This window comes from Carcharodon carcharias, chromosome 22, assembly GCF_017639515.1.
Source record: "Carcharodon carcharias isolate sCarCar2 chromosome 22, sCarCar2.pri, whole genome shotgun sequence".
NCBI classification, from domain to species: domain Eukaryota; kingdom Metazoa; phylum Chordata; class Chondrichthyes; order Lamniformes; family Lamnidae; genus Carcharodon; species Carcharodon carcharias.
In genome coordinates this window covers 5,272,820-5,292,818 of record NC_054488.1, presented here as the reverse complement: position 1 = coordinate 5,292,818, position 19,999 = coordinate 5,272,820, and the positions used below count along the sequence as shown (strand labels likewise).

The window sequence follows — 19,999 nt, the reverse complement described above, 5'->3', positions numbered from 1 at the left end:
TCCTGCTTTCTCTCCATACCCCTTGGTGCCCCTAATATCCAAAAAAAAATCAATTTCTTTCTTAAATATACTCAGTGACCTGACCTCCACAGCCTTCTGTGGTAGGGAATTCCACAGGTTGACCATCCTCTGGGTGAAGATATTTTTCCTCATCTCATCTTAAGTCCCCAACCAGGGGAACATCCTCCCTGCATCTCATCTGTCTGGCACTGTTAGAATTTTATACGTTTCAATAAAATCCCCTCTCATTCTTCTAAACTCTCGTGAATATGGGCCCAGTTGAACCAATCTGTCTGGGTCCGCAGCAGGTGGTGAGGGAACCAATAAGAGGGAAAAACATACTTGACCTCACCCTCACCAACCTGCCTGCCACAGGTACATCTGTACATGACAGAATCAGTAGGAGTGACCACCGCACAGTCCTTGTGGAGACGAAGTCCCACCTTCACATTGAAGATATCCTCCATCGTGTTGTGTGGCACTACCACCGTGGTAAGTGGGATAGATTTCGAACAGATCTGGCAACTCAAGAGGCATCCATGAGGCACTGTGGGCCATCAGCAGCAGCAGAATTGTACTCAAACACAATCTGTAACCTCATGGCCCAGCATATCCCCCACTCTACCTTCACCTTAAAGCTGGGTTCAATGAAGAGTGCAGGAGGGCATGCCAGGAGCAGCACCAGGCATATCTTAAAATGAGGTGTCAACCTGGTGAAGCTATAACACAGAACTACTTGCATGCCAAACAGCATAAGCAGCAAGTGATAGACAGAGCTAAGTGATCCCACAACCAATGAACCAGATCTAAGCTGTGCAGTCCTGCCACATCCAGTCGTGAATGGTGGTGGACAATTAAACAACTAACAGAAGGAGGAGAATCCACAAATATCCCCATCCTCAATGATGGGGGAGCCCAGCACATCAGCGCAAAAGATGAGGCTGAAGCATTTGCAACAATCTTCAGCCAGAAGTGCTGAGTGGGTGATCCATCTCGGCCTCCTCCAGAGGTCCCCAGCATCACAGATGCCAGTCTTCAGCCAATTCGACTCACTCCACGTGATATCAAGAAATGGCTGAAGGCACTGGATACTGCAAAGGCTATGGGCCCTGACAATATTCCGGCAATAGTACTGAACGCTTATGCTCCAGAACTACTGCACCCTTAGCCAAGTTGTTCCAGTACAGCTACAACACTGGCATCTACCCAGCAATGTGGAAAATGCCCAGGTATGCCCAGTCCACAAAAAGCAGGCTCCTTAGGCAGCACCTTCCAAACCCACAACCACTACCATCTAGAAGGACAAGGGCAGCAGATAGATGGGAACACCACCACCTGCAAGTTCCCCTCCAAGCCACTCACCATCCTGACTTGAAAATATATCACCGTTCCTTCACTGTTGCTGGGTCAAAATCCTGGAACTCCCTCCCTAACAGCACTGTGGGTATAACTACTTCACATAGACTGCAGCGGTTCAAGAAGGCAGCTCACCACCACCTTCTCAAGGGCAATTAGGGATGGGCAATAAATGCTGGCCCAGCCAGTGACACCCACATCCCGTAAATGAATCTTAAAAATTCAAAACCCAGGCACTTACCACCCCATTAGTCTACTCTCAATCATCAGCAAAGTGATGGAAGGTTTCGTCCAGAGCGCTATCAAGCAGCACTTATTCAGCAACAAACTGCTTACTGACACTCAGTTCGGATTCTGCCACGGTAACTCAGCTCTTGACCTCATTTCAGCCTTAGTCCAAACATGGACAAAAGAACTAAACTCCCAAGGTGAGATGAGAGTGACTGCCCTTGACATCAAGGCAGCATTTGACCGAGTGTGGCATCAAGGAGCCTTAGCAACGCTGAAGTCACTGGGAACTAGGGGGAAAACTCTCTGCTGGTTGGTGTCAAACCTAGTGCAAAGGATGATGGTTGTGGTTGTTGGAGGTCAATCATCTCAGTTCCAGGACATCATTGCTGGAATTCCTCAGGTAGTGTCCTAGGCCCAACCATCTTCAACAGCTTCATCAATGACCTTCCTTCCATCATAAGGTCAGAAGTGGGGATGTTCACTGATGATTGCACAATGTTCAGCACCATTCACGACTCCTCAGATACTGAAGCAGTCCATGTCCAAATGCAGCAAGACCTGGACATTATCCAGGCTTGGGCTGACAAGTGGCAAGTAATATTCATGCTACACAAGTGCCAGGCAATGTCCATCTCCAACAAGAGAGAATCCAACTATCTCCCTTTCACAGTCAATAGCATTGCCATCACTGAATCCCCCACTCTCAACATCCTGGGGGTTACCATTGACCAGAAACTGAACTGGACTAGCCATATAAATACTGTGGCTACAAGAGCAAATCAGAGGCTGGGAATTCAGCAGAGAGTAACTCACCTCCTGACCTCCCCAAAGCCTGTCCACCATCTAAAAGGTACAAGTCAGGAGTGTGATAGAATACTCTCCACTTGCCTGGATGAGTGCAGCTCCCACAACACTCAAGAAGCTTGACACTATTCAGGACAAAGCAGCCCACTTGACTGGCACCCCATCCACCAACACACAGTAGCTGCAGTGTGTACCACCTACAAGATGCACAGCGGCAACTCACCCAGGCTCCTCAGCAGCACCTTCCAAACCCACGACCTCTGCCATCCGGAAGGACAAGGGCAGCAGATAGGTGGGAACACCCCCACCTGGAAGTTCCGGTCCAAGTCATTCATCATCCTGACTTGGAAATATATCGCCGTTCCTTCACTGTCGCAGGGTCAAAATCTTGGAACTCCCTCCCTAACAGCACTGTGGGTGTACCTGCACCACATGGACTGCAGCGGTTCAAGAAGGCAGCTCACCACCACCTTCTCAAGGGTAATTAGGGATGAGCAATAAATGCTGGCCCAGCCAGCGACATCCACATCCCGTGAATGAATTCTTAAAAATTTAATGATGTTAGAATTACTCATGAATCGAGTGCTTGGTTTTCACATTGAGTCACATTGGTTCACTTTGCAATGTCAAGCCTATTCTAAATTAATAATATGTCACAGGCAGAATTGACGCCTGCAGACACAGAACATAATGTTCTCGTTGTTTGTAGCTGCTGCACTAGTGAATGTGATACTCATAACAGATTACAGGTGGAATGTTCCATCCTGGAGACGAAGAGTGGAATTTTCCATGCCCGCTGGCGTTGGGGCTGTTCAGTGGTGTGAGTGGACAATATGGCGTGAAGGCCAAAAGTCAGTTTCACGACGTGGTGAAACCAGTTTGCAATCCTCCACTCAGCTCGTCAATGGCGGGCTGCATTTCCCACCATCGGACTTCAGGAACCACGTTGTAGTATATCTGCATATCATTATAAGCCCAGCCCGCTGGAATCATCCCCCCCCACACTTGATCATCCAGGCACGACGGTGTGATAGCACGCCGATGTGTTTCACAACTGAACACAAGCAACATGCCCCTGGTGGGGCTGCACTTCACTCAAAACTTTGAGGTTTGTTTGCCTGCCTTGCTTCAGGTGGCACTCACAGTCATCAACGCCAGACTTCACAGGCAGCACCACTTTTAGGGGGGCCCACAGACAGGTCTCTATCTACCAGACCAGCCATTAGGCGGCGGCGGCGGGTGGGGGAGGGGGTGCGGGGGGAGGTTTTAGTGGCTGCAGGGCTAGGGCTTGCTTGGGGAAGGCGGTGGGGGTAAAAGTGGTCTCAGGCAAGGGAAGAGGCTGCAGGATGAGGGCTGTACTGGGGAAGGGGGGTATCCCAGGGTGTGTGTGGGGGGCACATGTTGATCTGTGCAAGTGGCCTCAAGATGATGAGGGCTGAGGAGGCATCTCCAGAGGAGATGGGGCCAGATGGAGATGTGAGGGTGTGTGTGAGAGAGTGAGTGGTGATGTCCCTTGAGCTGGCAGTGAGTGAGATGCCAGTGAATGTGTGATGGGCTTGTGAGTGTGTGAGTTTAGAGCGATGAGATGGTGGCACGTACGAGATCCTTCATCCTCTTTCTGCATTGGATGGCCGACCTCTTCTGCAGCATTGGCACTGACCACCTCTGCCCCCGCCTCCCAATCCGGAGTGGTGAATTTGCTGCCCCTCCTGTGCCCAGAGCAGGGTAGAGGACATCACAGCCGGCCCGATGGCATCCGGGGTGGGGGGGGGCGTCCCAGGGAGGTGTCCCTGAATCGGGGGGGGCTGCAGTCTTCCTGCCTTTTGGGGCCATGTCCTCTGTGCAGCCGTCCTGGGCTGGGAGCAGGGAGAGGTGTGCCCGCGGCTGCACATTAAATATGGTGCCCAGCGTGAGGCAGTGGTGAGGTAATGGCATGGCGGGCAAATCAGAGTCCATGGAAAGGGCATGGTTCATGGGAATGCAGGATTAGCGAGATGGGATTGGGAGGATATGGCGTGAGAAGCTGCTATTGTGGCCGGTGGGTAACACGTCATTTTTCCCTCCCACTTCTGGGACTTAGTGCAAACCCGGGACTATTCCACCCAGTCTGATGGCAGCCGGGAGAGTCCCCACTGGGCATCAGGGTGGGGCAGGAGAACACACACGATCTTCTGCCTTTTCAGATCATTAATTATGCATCAGTGAGGAGCTCAGCCAATCACATGACAGGGCGGACATGAGTTCGCACCCCCCCTCCCCACCCCCCCCCCATTACCACATGAGGTTGAAGTTCCTGGTGCCATATTTAAAGGGCTCCTGGACATTCATTCACTCAGTGCAGGCCAAGAGTACCTCCTCCAGAGGCCTTGCGGCTGTAGCTCCTACTGGATAAGCTCACAGATGCGAGCACCCACATCCCGGGACTTACAAGGGCACCTCCGGCATTGCTTTTTGCTCATCTCTAGGTGAGAACTCCACCAGCGATTTACCCATGGTTGGGCCAATGCTCACCATTGCTGTGATCCATGTTGGCCAGCCTCTTGACGTTATAGAGGTCCCGCTGCTTCTTGCTGCTCAGGGCCCTGCTCCTCCTGGCCCTGTGACAACCAGCGATGGGCCCTCCTTCTCCTCCTCTGGATGAGAGCCAGTACCAAGGCAGGGTTTCCTGCAACCTGCATCATCGACCTCTCAGTGGATGGGTGAACGAATTGAAGTGATACATTAAGTGAGCCTGTCCTTTACAGATTTCCCTCCATCTCGAAACCAGCAGAGAAGTGCTAAGCCCTTCAACTGGCCTCTGTCTAGACATAGCACCTTCACCCCAGCCCTTACAGGTAAAGGACACCCTGGAGGACCAGAGATGGACCTTCCTCCTATTCATACATGAATGCATATGGAGACATTGCTCTTTGACCAGGGTGCAAGAAGCCTCACATGGTCACTTTTGCACTCGTCTCCACTCCCCTCAAAACTCTATAGAGAAACCATTGCCTTGGCATAAACAGACTAACCACGTGATCCCTCGGGAGGGATTAACCCAGGAGGGTGGAGGTTTGGAGTCGCGAGGTGGCTGCCGTCCACCAGCTGTGCCCTTTGGAGGCATCCACCTCCCTCCCTTCATCCCTGCCTCTGACTGCAGCCGATGGCAAATGGCACAGAATGAACGGCAGCTCCAAACTTGCTGGATCTCGATGTTATGAGACCCATGAGTCAGGAACAAACCTGCTGCAATGTGGGCTTCACTATAGAGAGGAGAACGCAAGTGAGCATCTTTGACAACCACTCGTCTCATGATTGTTAGGGTGCCCCCTCAATTGGCCGCTTGTGCTGACCTTGAACTCCACCCGCCTGAAAAGACCCTCCTCCCACTTCGAGGGATCTCACTGACTGACCAACTGTGTGGTCAAGGTCAGTTTGGAAAAATGGTGCACGTCACCTTTCAAACTTCGACCCTCCCCCTGTCACCCACAAACCACCATCACCATAGGCCCACCCAATATCCCATTCCTCTCCCCTCTGTCAACCTTGAACCTCCCCCATTAGCCTGGTCCCTACCACAGTCCACCTCCACATGCCTCTCCTCCCCTCAGAGCCGACACCTGTTACCCGACACCCATGCCCACCCTGATCCTGCCCCCTCCCATTATCCGAGCCACCTGTCTTGTCCCCTCTGTGACCCACCCGATGAGAACTTCACCTACCAGACTCTCACCCTGGACCTGTCATCCTACCGCATCCCACTCACCCCTTTGACTGTGACTGTTCCCTCCTATCACCAGTACCCTGAGTTCTCCCCCCCAGGATCCCACAATTAACACCACCCACCCTGCCCTCTAAGACACTACACCCCCCCCACACACTCTTCTCCACCCCCACTTACCCAGACAACAACCCCCCCCCACCACCATTTCCAACCTTCCCTGGACATTTCTCCCACCCCACCCAATCCCAGACACCCTTCCCCCCATTCCCCTACCTCCCCCATCCAGCCTTGCCACAGTGTTTGCTAATGGCACTCAATATGAGTGAAGTTTTGCCAGGTCCCCAAGAAGGAGAAAGCAACATCTACAGATCTCAAAGTCATGGAGGAGATGAAGCTCGCCAGGTGCACTCCACTTATTTATAATCGGGAAACTGGACGTTCTAAACTCTCGCTGGCGGGGAAATTAATTTTGGGCAGGGGGTGGTGAACTTCATTCTGGTGAGGTGGCCTTTTAATGAGATGCTAATGCATGCAAATGGGGTTCCCGGCATTGTTCGTCAGGAAGCTCGGCCTGCCTCTAATCAGCCTTGAAAGTCGGGAGAACGGAATTCCAACAGTTTACCCTGCCATCGGGAAACAGATTTTTTGCCTTCTGCTAAATGAAGTCCCCCCCGCCTGCCACAATTCTTGCAGCTGGCAGGACCGGAAAATTCCACCCAATGTAATTTTCCAGATTCTTAAATAATAAAAATGATCTTCCACCTGCACCCACACCAAATAACACCTTTATCTGTACCCTTAAAATAAATTGCATAATACGCATTGTTCCATATTGCAGACCTGGCTGATCGCTCAGTTCCCCAGGACTATTTCCCAGCTGTGCTTTTGCTCTTAGGGTTTGGGCCAAGTGCCAAGACTCATGGTCAAAGTGCAGCTCGATTAATCTAACATTATCGGAGAACCATTGCCAAAAGTAGCACTTTGGAACATTAAGAATGAAAGTGACGCTTTGTGGTTCTTACTGAGCGAGCTGCATTTTCTGTTAGCCAATGGTATTGATCAGAGTTTTGTTTCCCAGGGCCTGTTCAGAGTAGCTGCTTCTGCCTCCAAACTGAAAAAGCTGAAGGCTTCCCTTGACTGTGGTGTGCTGGATGTACAAGAATACTCTGTGGATCCTCATGCTGTAGCAGGTATGTCGCACAGCATAAGCTGTTGTGGTTTTGAAAGGTAGCATTGTAAAATTGTCCTCATTGATTTATATCCATTATTAAATTGATAACATTTAAATATAGATCGGATCTTCAACAATTTGTACTGACTTAATCTTGATTATATTTGAGTTATACCTAGTCTGATCAATTTATGTCTCACACAATGTTTACGCTGACCCTTGTTACACTGGGATTGTCATTGGGTCCTGTGCAGTAGCAGAAAATGAGGAGGGGATGAAATCAATCTTTTCAGAGGTGTGATTAAAGTTTGGCTGAATTAATCCAATAATTCATTTTTTATTGCACTCGATTCAGCCAACCAAAGCAGTAGTTATTTCAAAGGTTTTGGTTTGTCAGTATACCACACTAGATTTTAAAATATAGCGTGCACACTGGAAGACGATATATCATAATGTTTTATTATATCTCTTCAAAATAGTCTTGCATTTCTGATTGGTTTTGTTTAGTTTGCAAAGCCTCCCAAAGGGCATTTTACTGACTAACCCACAACATTATGTCAATTTCCTCTTGTCCAGTGATGCACGTGACCTGCCTTCTTGTCAGGCTGGCTCCTGAAAGGTTTGTTTTCTATCTTACATGGAGATTGGTGCAGCTTTTAGTTTTGCTGTGCTGCTGTGAATATTGAACCGACAGCTGCAAACAACTGGTGCTCCAGTTTATTTTGCAAGAGGCTGTCTGAGAAAAAGCTTAAAAAACAGAATCATGTCATGAGCATTTTTGCAACCCACGTGTTTGAGATCTCTGAGGTGCTTTAGTGCTATTGACAGGTACACTTTATCTCAGCTTTGTCACAAATCTTTTTAAAACACAAATTCAATACAATCTTTACTGTCTACCCTCACCTACCTTTATCATTTTTACTGCAGTTTCTTTCCTGTCAATGTTACTAATCTTACAGCTGTCCTTGAACATTGAAAATTTATTAAGTTTAAAACTATTTAAAATGTGCCTTTGATCCTTGAAGGTTTAAGTGCAGTCTGCTTCTCAGTGATTTGTATGTACAACACAAAACAACCACATATAACATTGGGTTTTTAATCAAGCCAAACTCCATTTGCCAAGAAGTTCACATCCCAAACAGCCCACTCAGTCTCATTCTCAACTTCTCTCATTTTGTTTCCCACAATGTTTCAATGAAACAGGATTAATTTGTGAATCAGTGGGTCAGGTAGTATCTGTGGAGACAAGTGGACTTGGGCAGGATTTTCCCCTCATTGGGTGGGCCAATTAACGGCCAGCCAACGTGAAAGGCCCACTGAAATGCTCAGCACTGCCAGGGTGGGAGGGGCACGAGTGCTGAACTCTGCGCAGTGTGGGGGGAGCGCACACTGAAATCTCCCTGAAGGCACGGAGCTACCTCAGGGAGCTGAAGAATTTTAAATACAAAATATAAAAGTTTTACAAATGATATAAACATGTCTGCACATGTGACTCAGTCACATGACGAGGGACATGTAAAAGCCAATGTTAAAAAATTTTTATTGTTTTTTTTAGTAACTGTTGGAAACTTCCTCCTGCCCATAGATGAGGTTTCATAAAAAATGCAAAGGCCGCCTGGCCTATTCACCCGCCCGCCAACTGAACAGGTTGAGCAGACAGCGTAAAATACAAATTAATTAATTGCTTAAGGGCCTTAATAGGCCCCCACCAGCCGAAAGATCGCGAGAGTGCGCGATGATGTCAGGACGCTTGCTTTACATCATCGCGCACTATTTCACTCCCATTCGGGTATAGCGCCCGCCCGCAAGATGTAAAATTCTGCCCAAAGTTTCAGGCAGAAAGCCCTTCATCAGAACAGTTGAATTAAGAGTCATCGCGCAGGCAAGGTTGATGCTGCCTGATCTGCTGAGTATTTCCAGCATTCTCTGTTCTTAGTTCAGATTTCCAGCACCTGCAGTATTTTGCTTTTGTCTGAATTGTGCAGACCCTGACTTTCTGAAGTCTGAGACAGTTTTTATTCTCTACCAGGCGCCTAAATGGAGGACTGCCTGTCAGTGATTGGTTTGACTCAGTAATCTGTGAAAGCAGTGATCTTCTGATATAATCTGTGGGTTCAGATTCCCTGTGCTCTGGGAAGCCAAGGTGACCAGCTCGTGTGGGTGTGAAAAATGTGAACCTGTTCATTTAACTGCAAATTGAGCTACCTGAGCAAGCAATTAGGGTTGTGGTCGCTTTCCTTAACTTGGTACCTGTCACTCAAAGATGAACTTCAGCTGGGTCAGAAAATGAGGAAAGTGGGGTTTTTGGCCGGACCCAGTTACATCACGTTTTGTTCCTGTTAGAAATTCCTGCAAAAGTGCCTGTGTGGTCAAGCATATTATCATGCCATGCAAATTGGAGGTAAATGTCATGTCATATATTCCCTGCCCTTTTTCACTTTCGAAACATTAAGCAGAAAAATGCCTGCGTGTTGATTAGGGTCTTAGTGAGTGGGAGCAGGGGAAGAGGAGGGAGGGCGTAGGGAAGAGATGTAAGTTTAAGAACTATATCCAGGGAAAGTGTTACCTTTTGCTTTATAAATAGTGGGCTGGCATTGCTGGTGCCTTGCGTCCCCTCAGCTGGAGTGGGTAGCCCCTATTGCCTGCTCACAGTACACAAATGCCACCTGAACACCGGATTTTGGATGGGGACTGAGATGCATTCATGGCTGGGACCAGAGTTCTGCTCCAACGGCCTTCCCTGCCTCATTGGCAGCACTATAGAGTTCAAGGTGTTTCTAAATAATATATGAAATTCATCACAATGTAGATATATTTACAAAAGTTATGAAACTCTGGAAGAAATCCATCTCTTTTCTAGATATCTATTTGGTTTTGAGATGTGGTGTTGTGAGTTTTTTTCAATATTGAAGAACTGATCTGGCCAACCGCACTATTTATTAGTTGGGAATATTCTGCTGGGGTATTTGATATTTTAATGCAGCTGGTGATTTTATAGTCCTACAGGAAATCAGTCATGCAAAATTTAAAATCATATATAAAATTAGTTAACCAATGGTTCCTCTAAATTCCACTTGTTTAAAAGACATTGAAAATTTTGAAAGGAATTTGGTTTTTTACAGAGTTTGCACAGGTTTTATAGTCCAGAATACTTCTCTTAACTTTGAAAACTCAGTTTAAAAAGATGTAGCAGTGCTCTGCTATCCATTCAATCATTGAATAAATTAATATGCTTGATCCAGAGTATTATGGTAGCATTTACAATAACCCTTTTGCTGCATGAGCTAAACAAGAATAAATTGCCTTCCTTTATAAGGAGCCCTTAAATCGTACCTTCGAGAGCTACCAGAACCATTGATGACGTTTGAATTGTATGATGAGTGGATACAGGCTTCAAAGTAAGGATTTAATAGTCAGTTCTTTCAATGTCATGCTGTCTCCATTTGTGATTTAAAGTCTATCCTGTTTACGCTAATCCTGGATTATGCTGAGCTAAACAAAAAAAAATTATTACCTGATACTGGTAATTTCATTAAGCAATCATTAGTATAGTGCATTTTGCCCTGATCTGTTGTGTCATGTGTTAATAATCAAAAGTTTGCTGTTTCCTTAGAAACCTAGTTATGTGGAATCAACTTTCAGTCTAAGTATTTAATTCATTCAAAAAGAAACTGAATAAATATCTAGTTGGGAATTTGATGAAGGTTATATAGAAGAGTGTAATCTGAAATGATCAAATGCTTCATAGAATTTGACGACTTCAGGGTTGCTAGGCCAGAAGAGAGAAAGGTTTAACTGTGGAGAGCAGCAGGATGGTGGGGTAGATGAAAACCTTGTTCAGGATTTTGCTTTGAGAGATTAAATCATAGGGGTGAGTCCAAGATAAAATATTTTTACACAGTCCATGGAAGGCACAGATATAAGTTTGAGTGACCCTTTCCCACTTCTTGTTTCCTTATCCAGGTTCATGCCCATATTTTTCACATAATTTCCCTGTAACACTCATGTTGTCACAGGGAGGCACCAAGCAGAAATCAGGCACTTTTCCTAATGAAGGAAAGTTGACAACCTGGTCACTCTGGCCTTTCCTCTCAATACTTCTTTTACAGAGGTCTGGGAGGAAGATGCTTGCCCATCCTTGCAAATGGCAGATTCTTAGGGCTGGATTTTCCCTCTGGGGTGGGGAACAGAGGTCGGGACTGATTTCGGTGCCAAACCTACTCCCAGGGGAAACAGTCACCCTTGTGATTTTCACAGGGAGCCCCTTTAATTGGCCCGAAGACAGGGTCACCATCCAATTAAAGACATTTGGTGGGCTCTTGAAGCTGGAGCGCCAATCAGAGGACTGCCAGTTTGAAAGGAGCAGCAGACAGTAATGGAAGGTAGGTAAGAGAGAGGGTGCTTCAAGATGGGAGGTGCTCTCTTTCCAACTTCTTTAAACCTTTAACTAAAAAGTGACTTTTGCAGCCAAGTCACGTCTATGATGAGGGGGAGAGCCCTCTACAGGACAACCTAAGGATGCTCCTGTACCCTGACACAGAGAGAGAGGGGCTCTAAATCTGTCTGGAGCACCGGCCCCTCAGTCTGCCACCGGGAAGCTGCCAACAAGCACTTAAACTGGTCCCAGCCGCTTGCTGGAACCTGGTGGCCTCCTTTAATTGGCCTCAGTTAGGCTCTTAATGAACCGGATTGACTCACCTGTCAGGTGCGAGAGAGTAGATCTGCTTGCCCCCAATCCCGTCTTCACAATAATGGCCACAAGGCGCGATGGAACCAGGGAACTGACATGCCTGTCGGTGGGGGCACTTTTAGCTCCCATCAGCCTCTGGACTGAAAATCCAACCCTTATTCTCTATCAGGTAGAAACCAATTGCATAGCTACACGAGGAATAGCAGAAAATCCACAGACTACATTGGTCTGTATAGCTTAATTTGAAAAACTTTCCAATGAATAGTTGAAGCATGGCAAATGCAAAAGTCTTGGGAAGTAGGCACTTACCCGGTTACTCAATTGGTGAATGATGTACAGCCTGTGGAGAATAAGGGACCTGAAGAAGAGAGTTTAAACACATAAGGAAACACAGATGAGCTAAAGCACAGTGAGAGTGTTAGGCTATAAATATGGTTAGGACTCAGCTCAAAGCAATGGAAATCAATGTTGAGTTAGTAAGAAGACCAAAGCTGAAGTTATACGACAGTCCAAATATCCAAATATATTCACAGGCAGGTGATGAATTACCAAAACAAAAGATTATTGTTCTTTTAGAAAGGGTCAAATTTTCATTACTTCCAGAGAATTACTTTCTTGTGCCTTGGCTTTAAGAAATATTCTAATTTTTGAACTAGAAACCATAATAATGAACAAAATATTTGTACGAATGTGTAAATATCACTCTCTGTTTGAAATGACCAGCATTCAAGATCCGGACAAGCGGCTTCAAGCTTTGTGGAATGCATGTGAGAAACTACCCAAGGCAAATTATAACAATTTCAGGTAAACTTAAACACCAGCTTCCATTGTGTAATTGTATGTCATTAAACAGTTGCCCTCTACTTATTTTATCATTAGCATTGACGCAGTGAAAAGAATAATTACAAGGTTTATGTGGATCACCCAGAGCAGCGTTACTGAATGAGAAAAAGGAAATCTGTTCCAGAACCTATCAAAAAGAGTGGCTTTATTTGCTGTTTTCAGGAAACTATTGAGGAATATTGTGGGAATCGCAGAAATATGCTAAGGAATTCTGATCTGGACCAGCAGTTAGTTCTGTTTTTATCTTAACATTTTGTGTTCTGGTAAAATGGTGACACCAGGGCCCAGAAATCCTATTTCCAAACTTGATCAGATAAAAATAATATACACGTACTTTCATCTGATTTTTCTGAGCAATCTCCCGATGGGGGAATCCTTCACAGCTGATTCAGTGCAGCAAACCTTCTAGGGAACAGCACAGAGAATCCGCTCAGGAGCCTCCAGGTAAGTAAAGAGTTTAAATGTCCCAAAGCAGGTAAGTGGGTAGGTTGGATAGAGGCGGTAAGGTGGGTGAGGTAAGTGGATAAGGGGATAGGGTGGCTGTTGGATGAGGTGGGTAGGTGGGGGAGGTGAATAGGTGGGTCGGCAAGTAGTTGGGTCAGGTCAGGTCGGGGATTAGTCAGGTCGGGTCAGGGGCATGGGGGGAGTTGGTGATCAGGGGGGAGTTGGGTGGGATCAGAGTGGGGAGTCAGGGGGAGTCGGGAGGGTAGTCGGGGATTGGTGGGGAGTTGGGGGTGTGGTTGAAGGGGGAGTTGGGGGGAGGGGGAGAGTGTCAGTGTGATTGATTGAGGGTCAGTTGTATAGTTACCCAGGAGTTAGACGAGGATTTTTCTAATAGCATTTCCTAGGTAAATATCCAGGTCAGTGAGTTGGAACTGTCCGAAGTCTTCGACTCTAACTCAGAGTTAGAAACTTTTTCCAAGGGTCCTGGGGAGTAAGGAACTTTCCCATTGGAAGTTCAAACTTCCTGGCAATTCCCACGAAGTCCTTGCTTTGGGACTTCTGTAGGGTCCCATAGCGCATCTTCCAGGGTACGCCCAGTCTCCAACCATCCGGAGACCAGAAGATCTGGGCCCATTTTTTTACTTGACCTTCTCATCTCATGTTTAGTCAATTAAATTCTCCTGTGGCTCAATATCTAACAGTGAACATGCATCAAAAGTAAATTCAACTAATTCTTCATTTGATGAAACCTAGTGAAAGTCAGAGAAGCTCATTAAGCTTCAACTGTCTACTTCCATCTCTGCATCATCTTTCCTCAGCCCATCTATTAAAATGTGCCCCCCCCCATACCTGTATCACCTTCAGACTTGACAACTCCGATGCTATCTGGGCCAGTGTCATTCTTCACCCTCCTGAAGTTTCAGTTCATTAACACTCAATTGCCCATTGGCTATCCTTGTGTTTAAATTCCTTCATGCCCTAGGCCCTCTCTGTCTTGGAAACCTTCTCTAGCTCTGCCCCACCTGCCCAACACCCACCACTGCCCCCTCCTGCCCCATAATTTCTCCTGTCCTCCAACTCTTCAGGTTAAGAGATCCTTTCTTCCTTTGCTCAGCCATTAACGGTCATGTTTTCAACAACTGGGGTCCATGCTCTGAAATTCCTGAAGGTAATCTTCACTTCTCCACCTCTCCGTCCTCCTTCACATCTCAGCTTATGAGCCACTGTCCTGACCAGATTTTTGGTCAGCCCTCCTACTATCCACTTCTTTGGTTTAAGGCCAGCACCTATTTATTTCTGATTGGTCCCTCTGAAGCACCTTGAGATATTTTTTCTATGTTAAAGACGTTTAAACAATTGCAAGTTGTTGAAAGAACAGTCAGGGTTTTCTTTATTTAAGACAATGAAGTGGTTTACACAATGCAATGTACCTTCAATCTCCAGGTACTTGATAAAATTTTTAGCCAAGCTAACTGAATATCAAGATGCCAACAAAATGACACCTGGTAACATGGCAATTGTACTGGGACCCAATCTGCTCTGGACAGCCAATGAAGGGTAAGAGTTCTTCACCTTATATTTATTATGATGAAAACATATGATCCCCATTTTAAAGACTATGTGAATTTAAGTCTATCAAATGTGCAGATCCTTGGAATTTCTTCTAATTTGGAACCAGTTTGTGGTTCTTATGGGCAGGAAACAATATCAAGACACCTACTCTGATTGCCTTAACATGAGGTTAGATTGACTTTGCCTGCAATCTGCTCTTGGCTTTCATATTTCTATGTAGGACACCATTTGGCACATTTACCCACTGAGATATTAGAGGTCAGTTCTTTGGAAAGTGCAAGTATGTTATGGATACTCTGTTTGCTAAGATGCAGTTAACTTGGTCAGTTCCTTTCCATCTCTAGGTCTATGACAGAAATGATGACAACAGTCTCGATACAGATTGTGGGGATCATTGAACCCATCATACAACATGCCGATTGGTTCTTCCCAGGAGGTAATTGCTGAATTGGGCTGTGATTAGAAACCTCTCTGGGCGGATTTCCTCTCCAAGCAATCTTTGAGCGGCCGTGTTGTCTCTAATTTCCCTTCGCTTTGTGCAGACTTTTATTACACTGCATGGTTCCTTTAAGACTGCCGCGTGATTGCACATGTCTGCACATCTTAAAGGGACTACTTATTGTGCGCGGTCTGCTCATCCACTACTCGGTACATTCTGGACTGCTGCTTGGCCATGTCCCCGTCTAGCTCAGAGGAAATGTTGCCAGCCGGTGGACCACGACAATAGTACCAGCGGGAGGCCAAATCTGCTTTGCGAACTGGATCGTAGGCCTGGTAGGGTGTGGGTAAGAAACAAGGATCCTGAGGACACTCGAAGCTTTAGACAGCCATAATCCAGTCCAGTCTCTGGCTCCAGAAAGAAGTAGGCTTGTTGAAGCCGGGATTGTTGTGGGGGGGAGGGGGAGGAGAAGGGGGAGCCGGGGTGGGGGTGCGGAGGAGAAGGGGGAGCGGTGGGGGGGGGGGGAGGTGGCAGTGGGGTGGTGGTGGGGGTGGGGGGGGGTTCCACTCTTTGCAGCGGGGGAAGACCCAGTATAGCAGCTGTTCAGGTTGTTTATGTGGAGCACAGGTAGGGATGCCAACCCTCCAGGATTGACCTGGAGTCTGCAGGACTTGGAGATCAACCCCCAGGACGTTGCTGTGTGCAATTCTGCAGAAGAGTCATCGGGACATAAAAAAAAGATTGTTTTTTGTCATTTTCTTGGAATATTTCTCTTTGCCTAAAAATATTGAAAATGTGAGTAAGTGGACTGTTTAGCTGACAGCCAAGCAAACTGTGGGCTTTTTCCCTTTCCAATTGGTGTAGGAAGGCAGGTGTAGGAAGGGTATACGTCACAAGACTGGATATATTGGACGATTGGCTGCAGCATGGGGGCTAGTCATATGATGAAATCTCCAGGAATACATTTAGTCACAGTTGGCGACCCTAAGCACAGAGTAGCCTCGGCCCTTCCCTGCTCCTCAAAATTCAATTAAAACCTATTTTCTGGGCTCCTCCATGGAGTGTGCACAGCACGTGTCCCACTCAGTTAGGTCTTAAAATGAGAACCAGGTGCCTCTTGCAGCAGGCTGCTTGAAATGATTGTCCCCTAGGGGCAGGATTTTCCACACCCACCCATCGCCGGGATCGTCTGGTCCCACCCACAAGAGGGCCAGAAAATCCCGGCCTAGGCTTCGCACCAGGGCCTTCACATTATGCTACTTCCAGGCAGACACTAACAGTGCCAGAAATGACAATGGAAGGCAGAAGGTTAGTAAGTGACTCTAGAAGGCAGAGGAAACAAAGGTTAGAAATTTAAAAAAAAGAATTTGGCACTGCTCAAGGATATAAACGTCAGTGCAAGGAGTGTAGCAAATAAAGCAGACAAGCTGAGGGCACAGACAGAAACGTGGCAGTGTGATATCACAACTATTACATCAGGAATGGCTGCTCAACATTCCCTGGTTACAAGGTTTTCAGATGAGATGGCGAGGGGGGTAAAAAGGGAGGGGGGGGTGGCAATTTTGGTCGAAGAAGCAATTACAGCTGAGGAGGGGAGATATGTTAAAAGGATCATTAATTGAGGCTATATGAATTGAGTTTAGGAACAAGAAGGGGGCAGTCACACTACTGGGAGCGTGCTATAGTCCCCTAGACAGTCAGAGGGAAATAGAAGAGCAAATATGTAGGCAAATCTCTGAGAAGTGCAAAAACAGTAGGGCGGTAATAGTAGGGGATTTTATTTACCCCATCACTAACTCTGGTGTCTGCTGTGTGACAAGGCAGCACCTTGCTGTTACCTCCCATTGCTCTGTTTGACACTGAAGCAGCCAATCACCTGAAGGAAATTTTAATAGCTATTTCAGGAAAGGCAGGAAAAAACGATGCAGTTGCCGAGCACTTTGATTTCCAAAGTTAATGCTGCACACTGAATTAAATGTAAAGATTTCTTCTCAAACTAATTAGTATTGCTTAAACTTAAATTCAGTTCATGAAATTTGAAATAGCAGCCTCGAGTATCCGGGTTGTTTTTGTTGAAAGGGAAGTGAAACCTCGGAGCCGGAACTGGCAGATTTCCAAATTCACATTCCAAATTCACATTCACATTCAGATTTCCAAATTCACATTCCAAATTCACATTCACATTCAGATTTCCAAATTCACATTCCAAATTCACATTCACATTCAGATTTCCAAATTCACATTCCAAATTCACATTCACATTCAGATTTCCAAATTCACATTCCAAATTCACATTCACATTCAGATTTCCAAATTCACATTCAGTTTGGCCTATAAGAACTTTAGTCCTATTTAGGCTGAAAATTCCAGGGAAATGGAAAGTAAAAGCCGTTGTATATGATTGGTTATATTAAAACAACAAAAGACCGAATATCATTCTGGGACCATCATCGATTTCCTTGGATAATGTGAAGTGTGAACCTGCCAGAATACAGGTCCAACCGTTCAGTAAAAGTCATCAACATCAAGTCTGGCCATCAAAATAGCTTCCAACTAAATCTTGTCAATGGCTCATTTAATGAAAGTTGCTCCGGTATTTTTCATGGTGGCTTAAATGTACAGGTCTAAACGGCACAGATTCCGTTGTCATTCCTGGGTCATCTGCGGCATTTCCACTGACCGAGAGATCGCCCCTTGACCTCAGACATATTTCTGGCCTCAAAGCCATTTGCATGCTGGGAGTGGACTCTGGGCTTTTGTCAAGGCCCCCCCCCCTCGCCAGAATCAGAGAGGAGATTGATAGTGGTAAGCACCAGAGGCCTGTTGCTGCACAGAGGTGCTAGCAGCCTCAGAGTTGTAAATCTAAAACTTCAAACTCACTTCTCTGGTCTGTGCAAGGAGAGGTGCAGCATAGGTCCTCATTGGCACTAGCATTTTCTTCACCCTTGCACCAGCTCTTGAAGGCTGGGCAGGGCCTAACAGGGCCTTGCATTAGGGTAAGCTAAATATCATAATATGATTTGCAGGTTCTTCAAGCTACAAAGTCTGTCTTTCAGTAAAAAGAGAGGAGAATGAGGATGCATGTTTATGTACATTTCTGGCCCCATCTATCCCAGATCCACTGGAAAGTGAGCAAAATAGGGTCTGAAAACTGTGGCTGGGGATAGACATTTTTTGAAATAGATAACTTGGAGGACAATAATCCCATGATGTGATAAACAGGCCAAAGATATTGTAATTATATATTCACAACTAGATAAGGCTTTGTATATGGAAAAGTTACAAATAAGAGTTGAAAAGCTCATGTACCTCAGCACAGCATTAAACTCTGGGTGGCCACATAGCTATAAGAAACATGATAAAAGTATCTTAATGCAGGCCAACAATATCATGTTTCATTGTTCATTTGATACACGTCACATTCTCACTACCCACTAATTCCAATAACAGAATCTTTCACACCTTCCACAGCATAGTATTAGCTTGAATCTTTTTATTACTTGCAAACAAATATATTCCACTAAAGTTCAAAGTGGAAAGCACCAGTAAGGTTGTGTTGTAGGGTATTGGATACAGTTCAGTCGGTCTGAAGAAGTCTTCATAGTCATACGTAGGTTAACAGTAAGTCTTTATTGACTTTATTTACATATATACAATAAAGGGTAACAGGCTGGGAGTTGTCTCCATACTTGCTGGTGTACACGGCTTTGTCCAACGCTAGACAGACCCTGGGTGCAGGTCATGCACTCTCTAACATCACTGTGTGGCACTACTGCACTCAGTCGCACATTAACCCGATATGTGCCAGACCCATATACTACACCTCTCCCCAAGCCTTTATTTCATGTATTTTAAGTGATTGCAGTTTATCAGAAGTGAGAATGTGCGCTGATGATTGCACAATGTTCAGCATCATTCATGCCTCCTCAGATACTGAAGCAGTCCATGTCCAAATGCAGCAAGGCCTGGACAATATCCAGGCTTAGGCTGACAAGTGGCATGTGCCAGGCAATGACCATCTCAAGAGAGAATCTAACTATTACCCCTTTACATTCAATGGCATTACCATCGCTGAATCCCCCACTATCGACATCCTGGGGTTACCATTGACCAGAAACTGAACTGGACCAGCCATATAAATATTGTGGCTACAAGAGCAGGTCAGAGGCTAGGAATCCTGTGGTGAGTAACTCACCTCCTGACTCCCCAAAGCCTGGCGACTATCAGCAAAGCACAAGTCAGGAGTATGGTGGAATACTCTCATCTTGCCTGGATGAGTGTAGCTCCAACAAATCTCAAGAAGCTTGACACCATCCAGGACAAAGCAGCCCACTTGATTGTCACCCCATCCACAAACATTCACTCTCTCCACCACCGACGCACAGTAGCAGCAGTGTGTACCATCTACAAGATGCACTACAGGAACTCACCAAGGCTCCTTAGACAGCACCTTCCAAACCTACAGCCGCTATCATCCAGAAGGACAAGGGCATCATGACTTGCAAGTTCCCCTCCTAGACATTCACCATCCTGACTTGGAAATAAATCGCAGTTCCTTCACTGTCTCTGGGTTAAAATCTTGGAACTCCCTCCCTAACAGCACTGTGGTTGTACCTACACCACAGGGACTGCAGTGGTTCAAGAAGGCAGCTCACCACCACCTTCTCAAGGGCAATTAACTTTTCTATGGTTCTATTAGGGATGGGAAACAGAAGCTGGCCTAGCCAGCAACGTCCACATCCTATA

At 46.2% G+C, this 19,999-nt stretch overlaps 1 protein-coding gene across 8 annotated transcripts in view; it reads left to right on the top strand.

Annotated features, from left to right (window-relative positions):
- The window catches only part of LOC121293749 (rho GTPase-activating protein 44), a 366,274-nt gene that overhangs the window by 301,068 nt on the left and 45,207 nt on the right, over positions 1 to 19,999 (top strand). For all 8 annotated transcript variants that reach the window (XR_005946595.1, XR_005946594.1, XM_041217014.1 and 5 more), the window contains exons 11-15: positions 7,173 to 7,284; positions 10,582 to 10,663; positions 12,679 to 12,759; positions 14,686 to 14,799; positions 15,159 to 15,250. Coding sequence is in view for 6 of the 8 variants with exons in the window: in XM_041217014.1 (XP_041072948.1) it covers positions 7,173 to 7,284; positions 10,582 to 10,663; positions 12,679 to 12,759; positions 14,686 to 14,799; positions 15,159 to 15,250 (481 nt within the window). In the remaining 2 variants the exon portion in view is untranslated. The remainder of the gene's footprint in view (positions 1 to 7,172; positions 7,285 to 10,581; positions 10,664 to 12,678; positions 12,760 to 14,685; positions 14,800 to 15,158; positions 15,251 to 19,999) is intronic.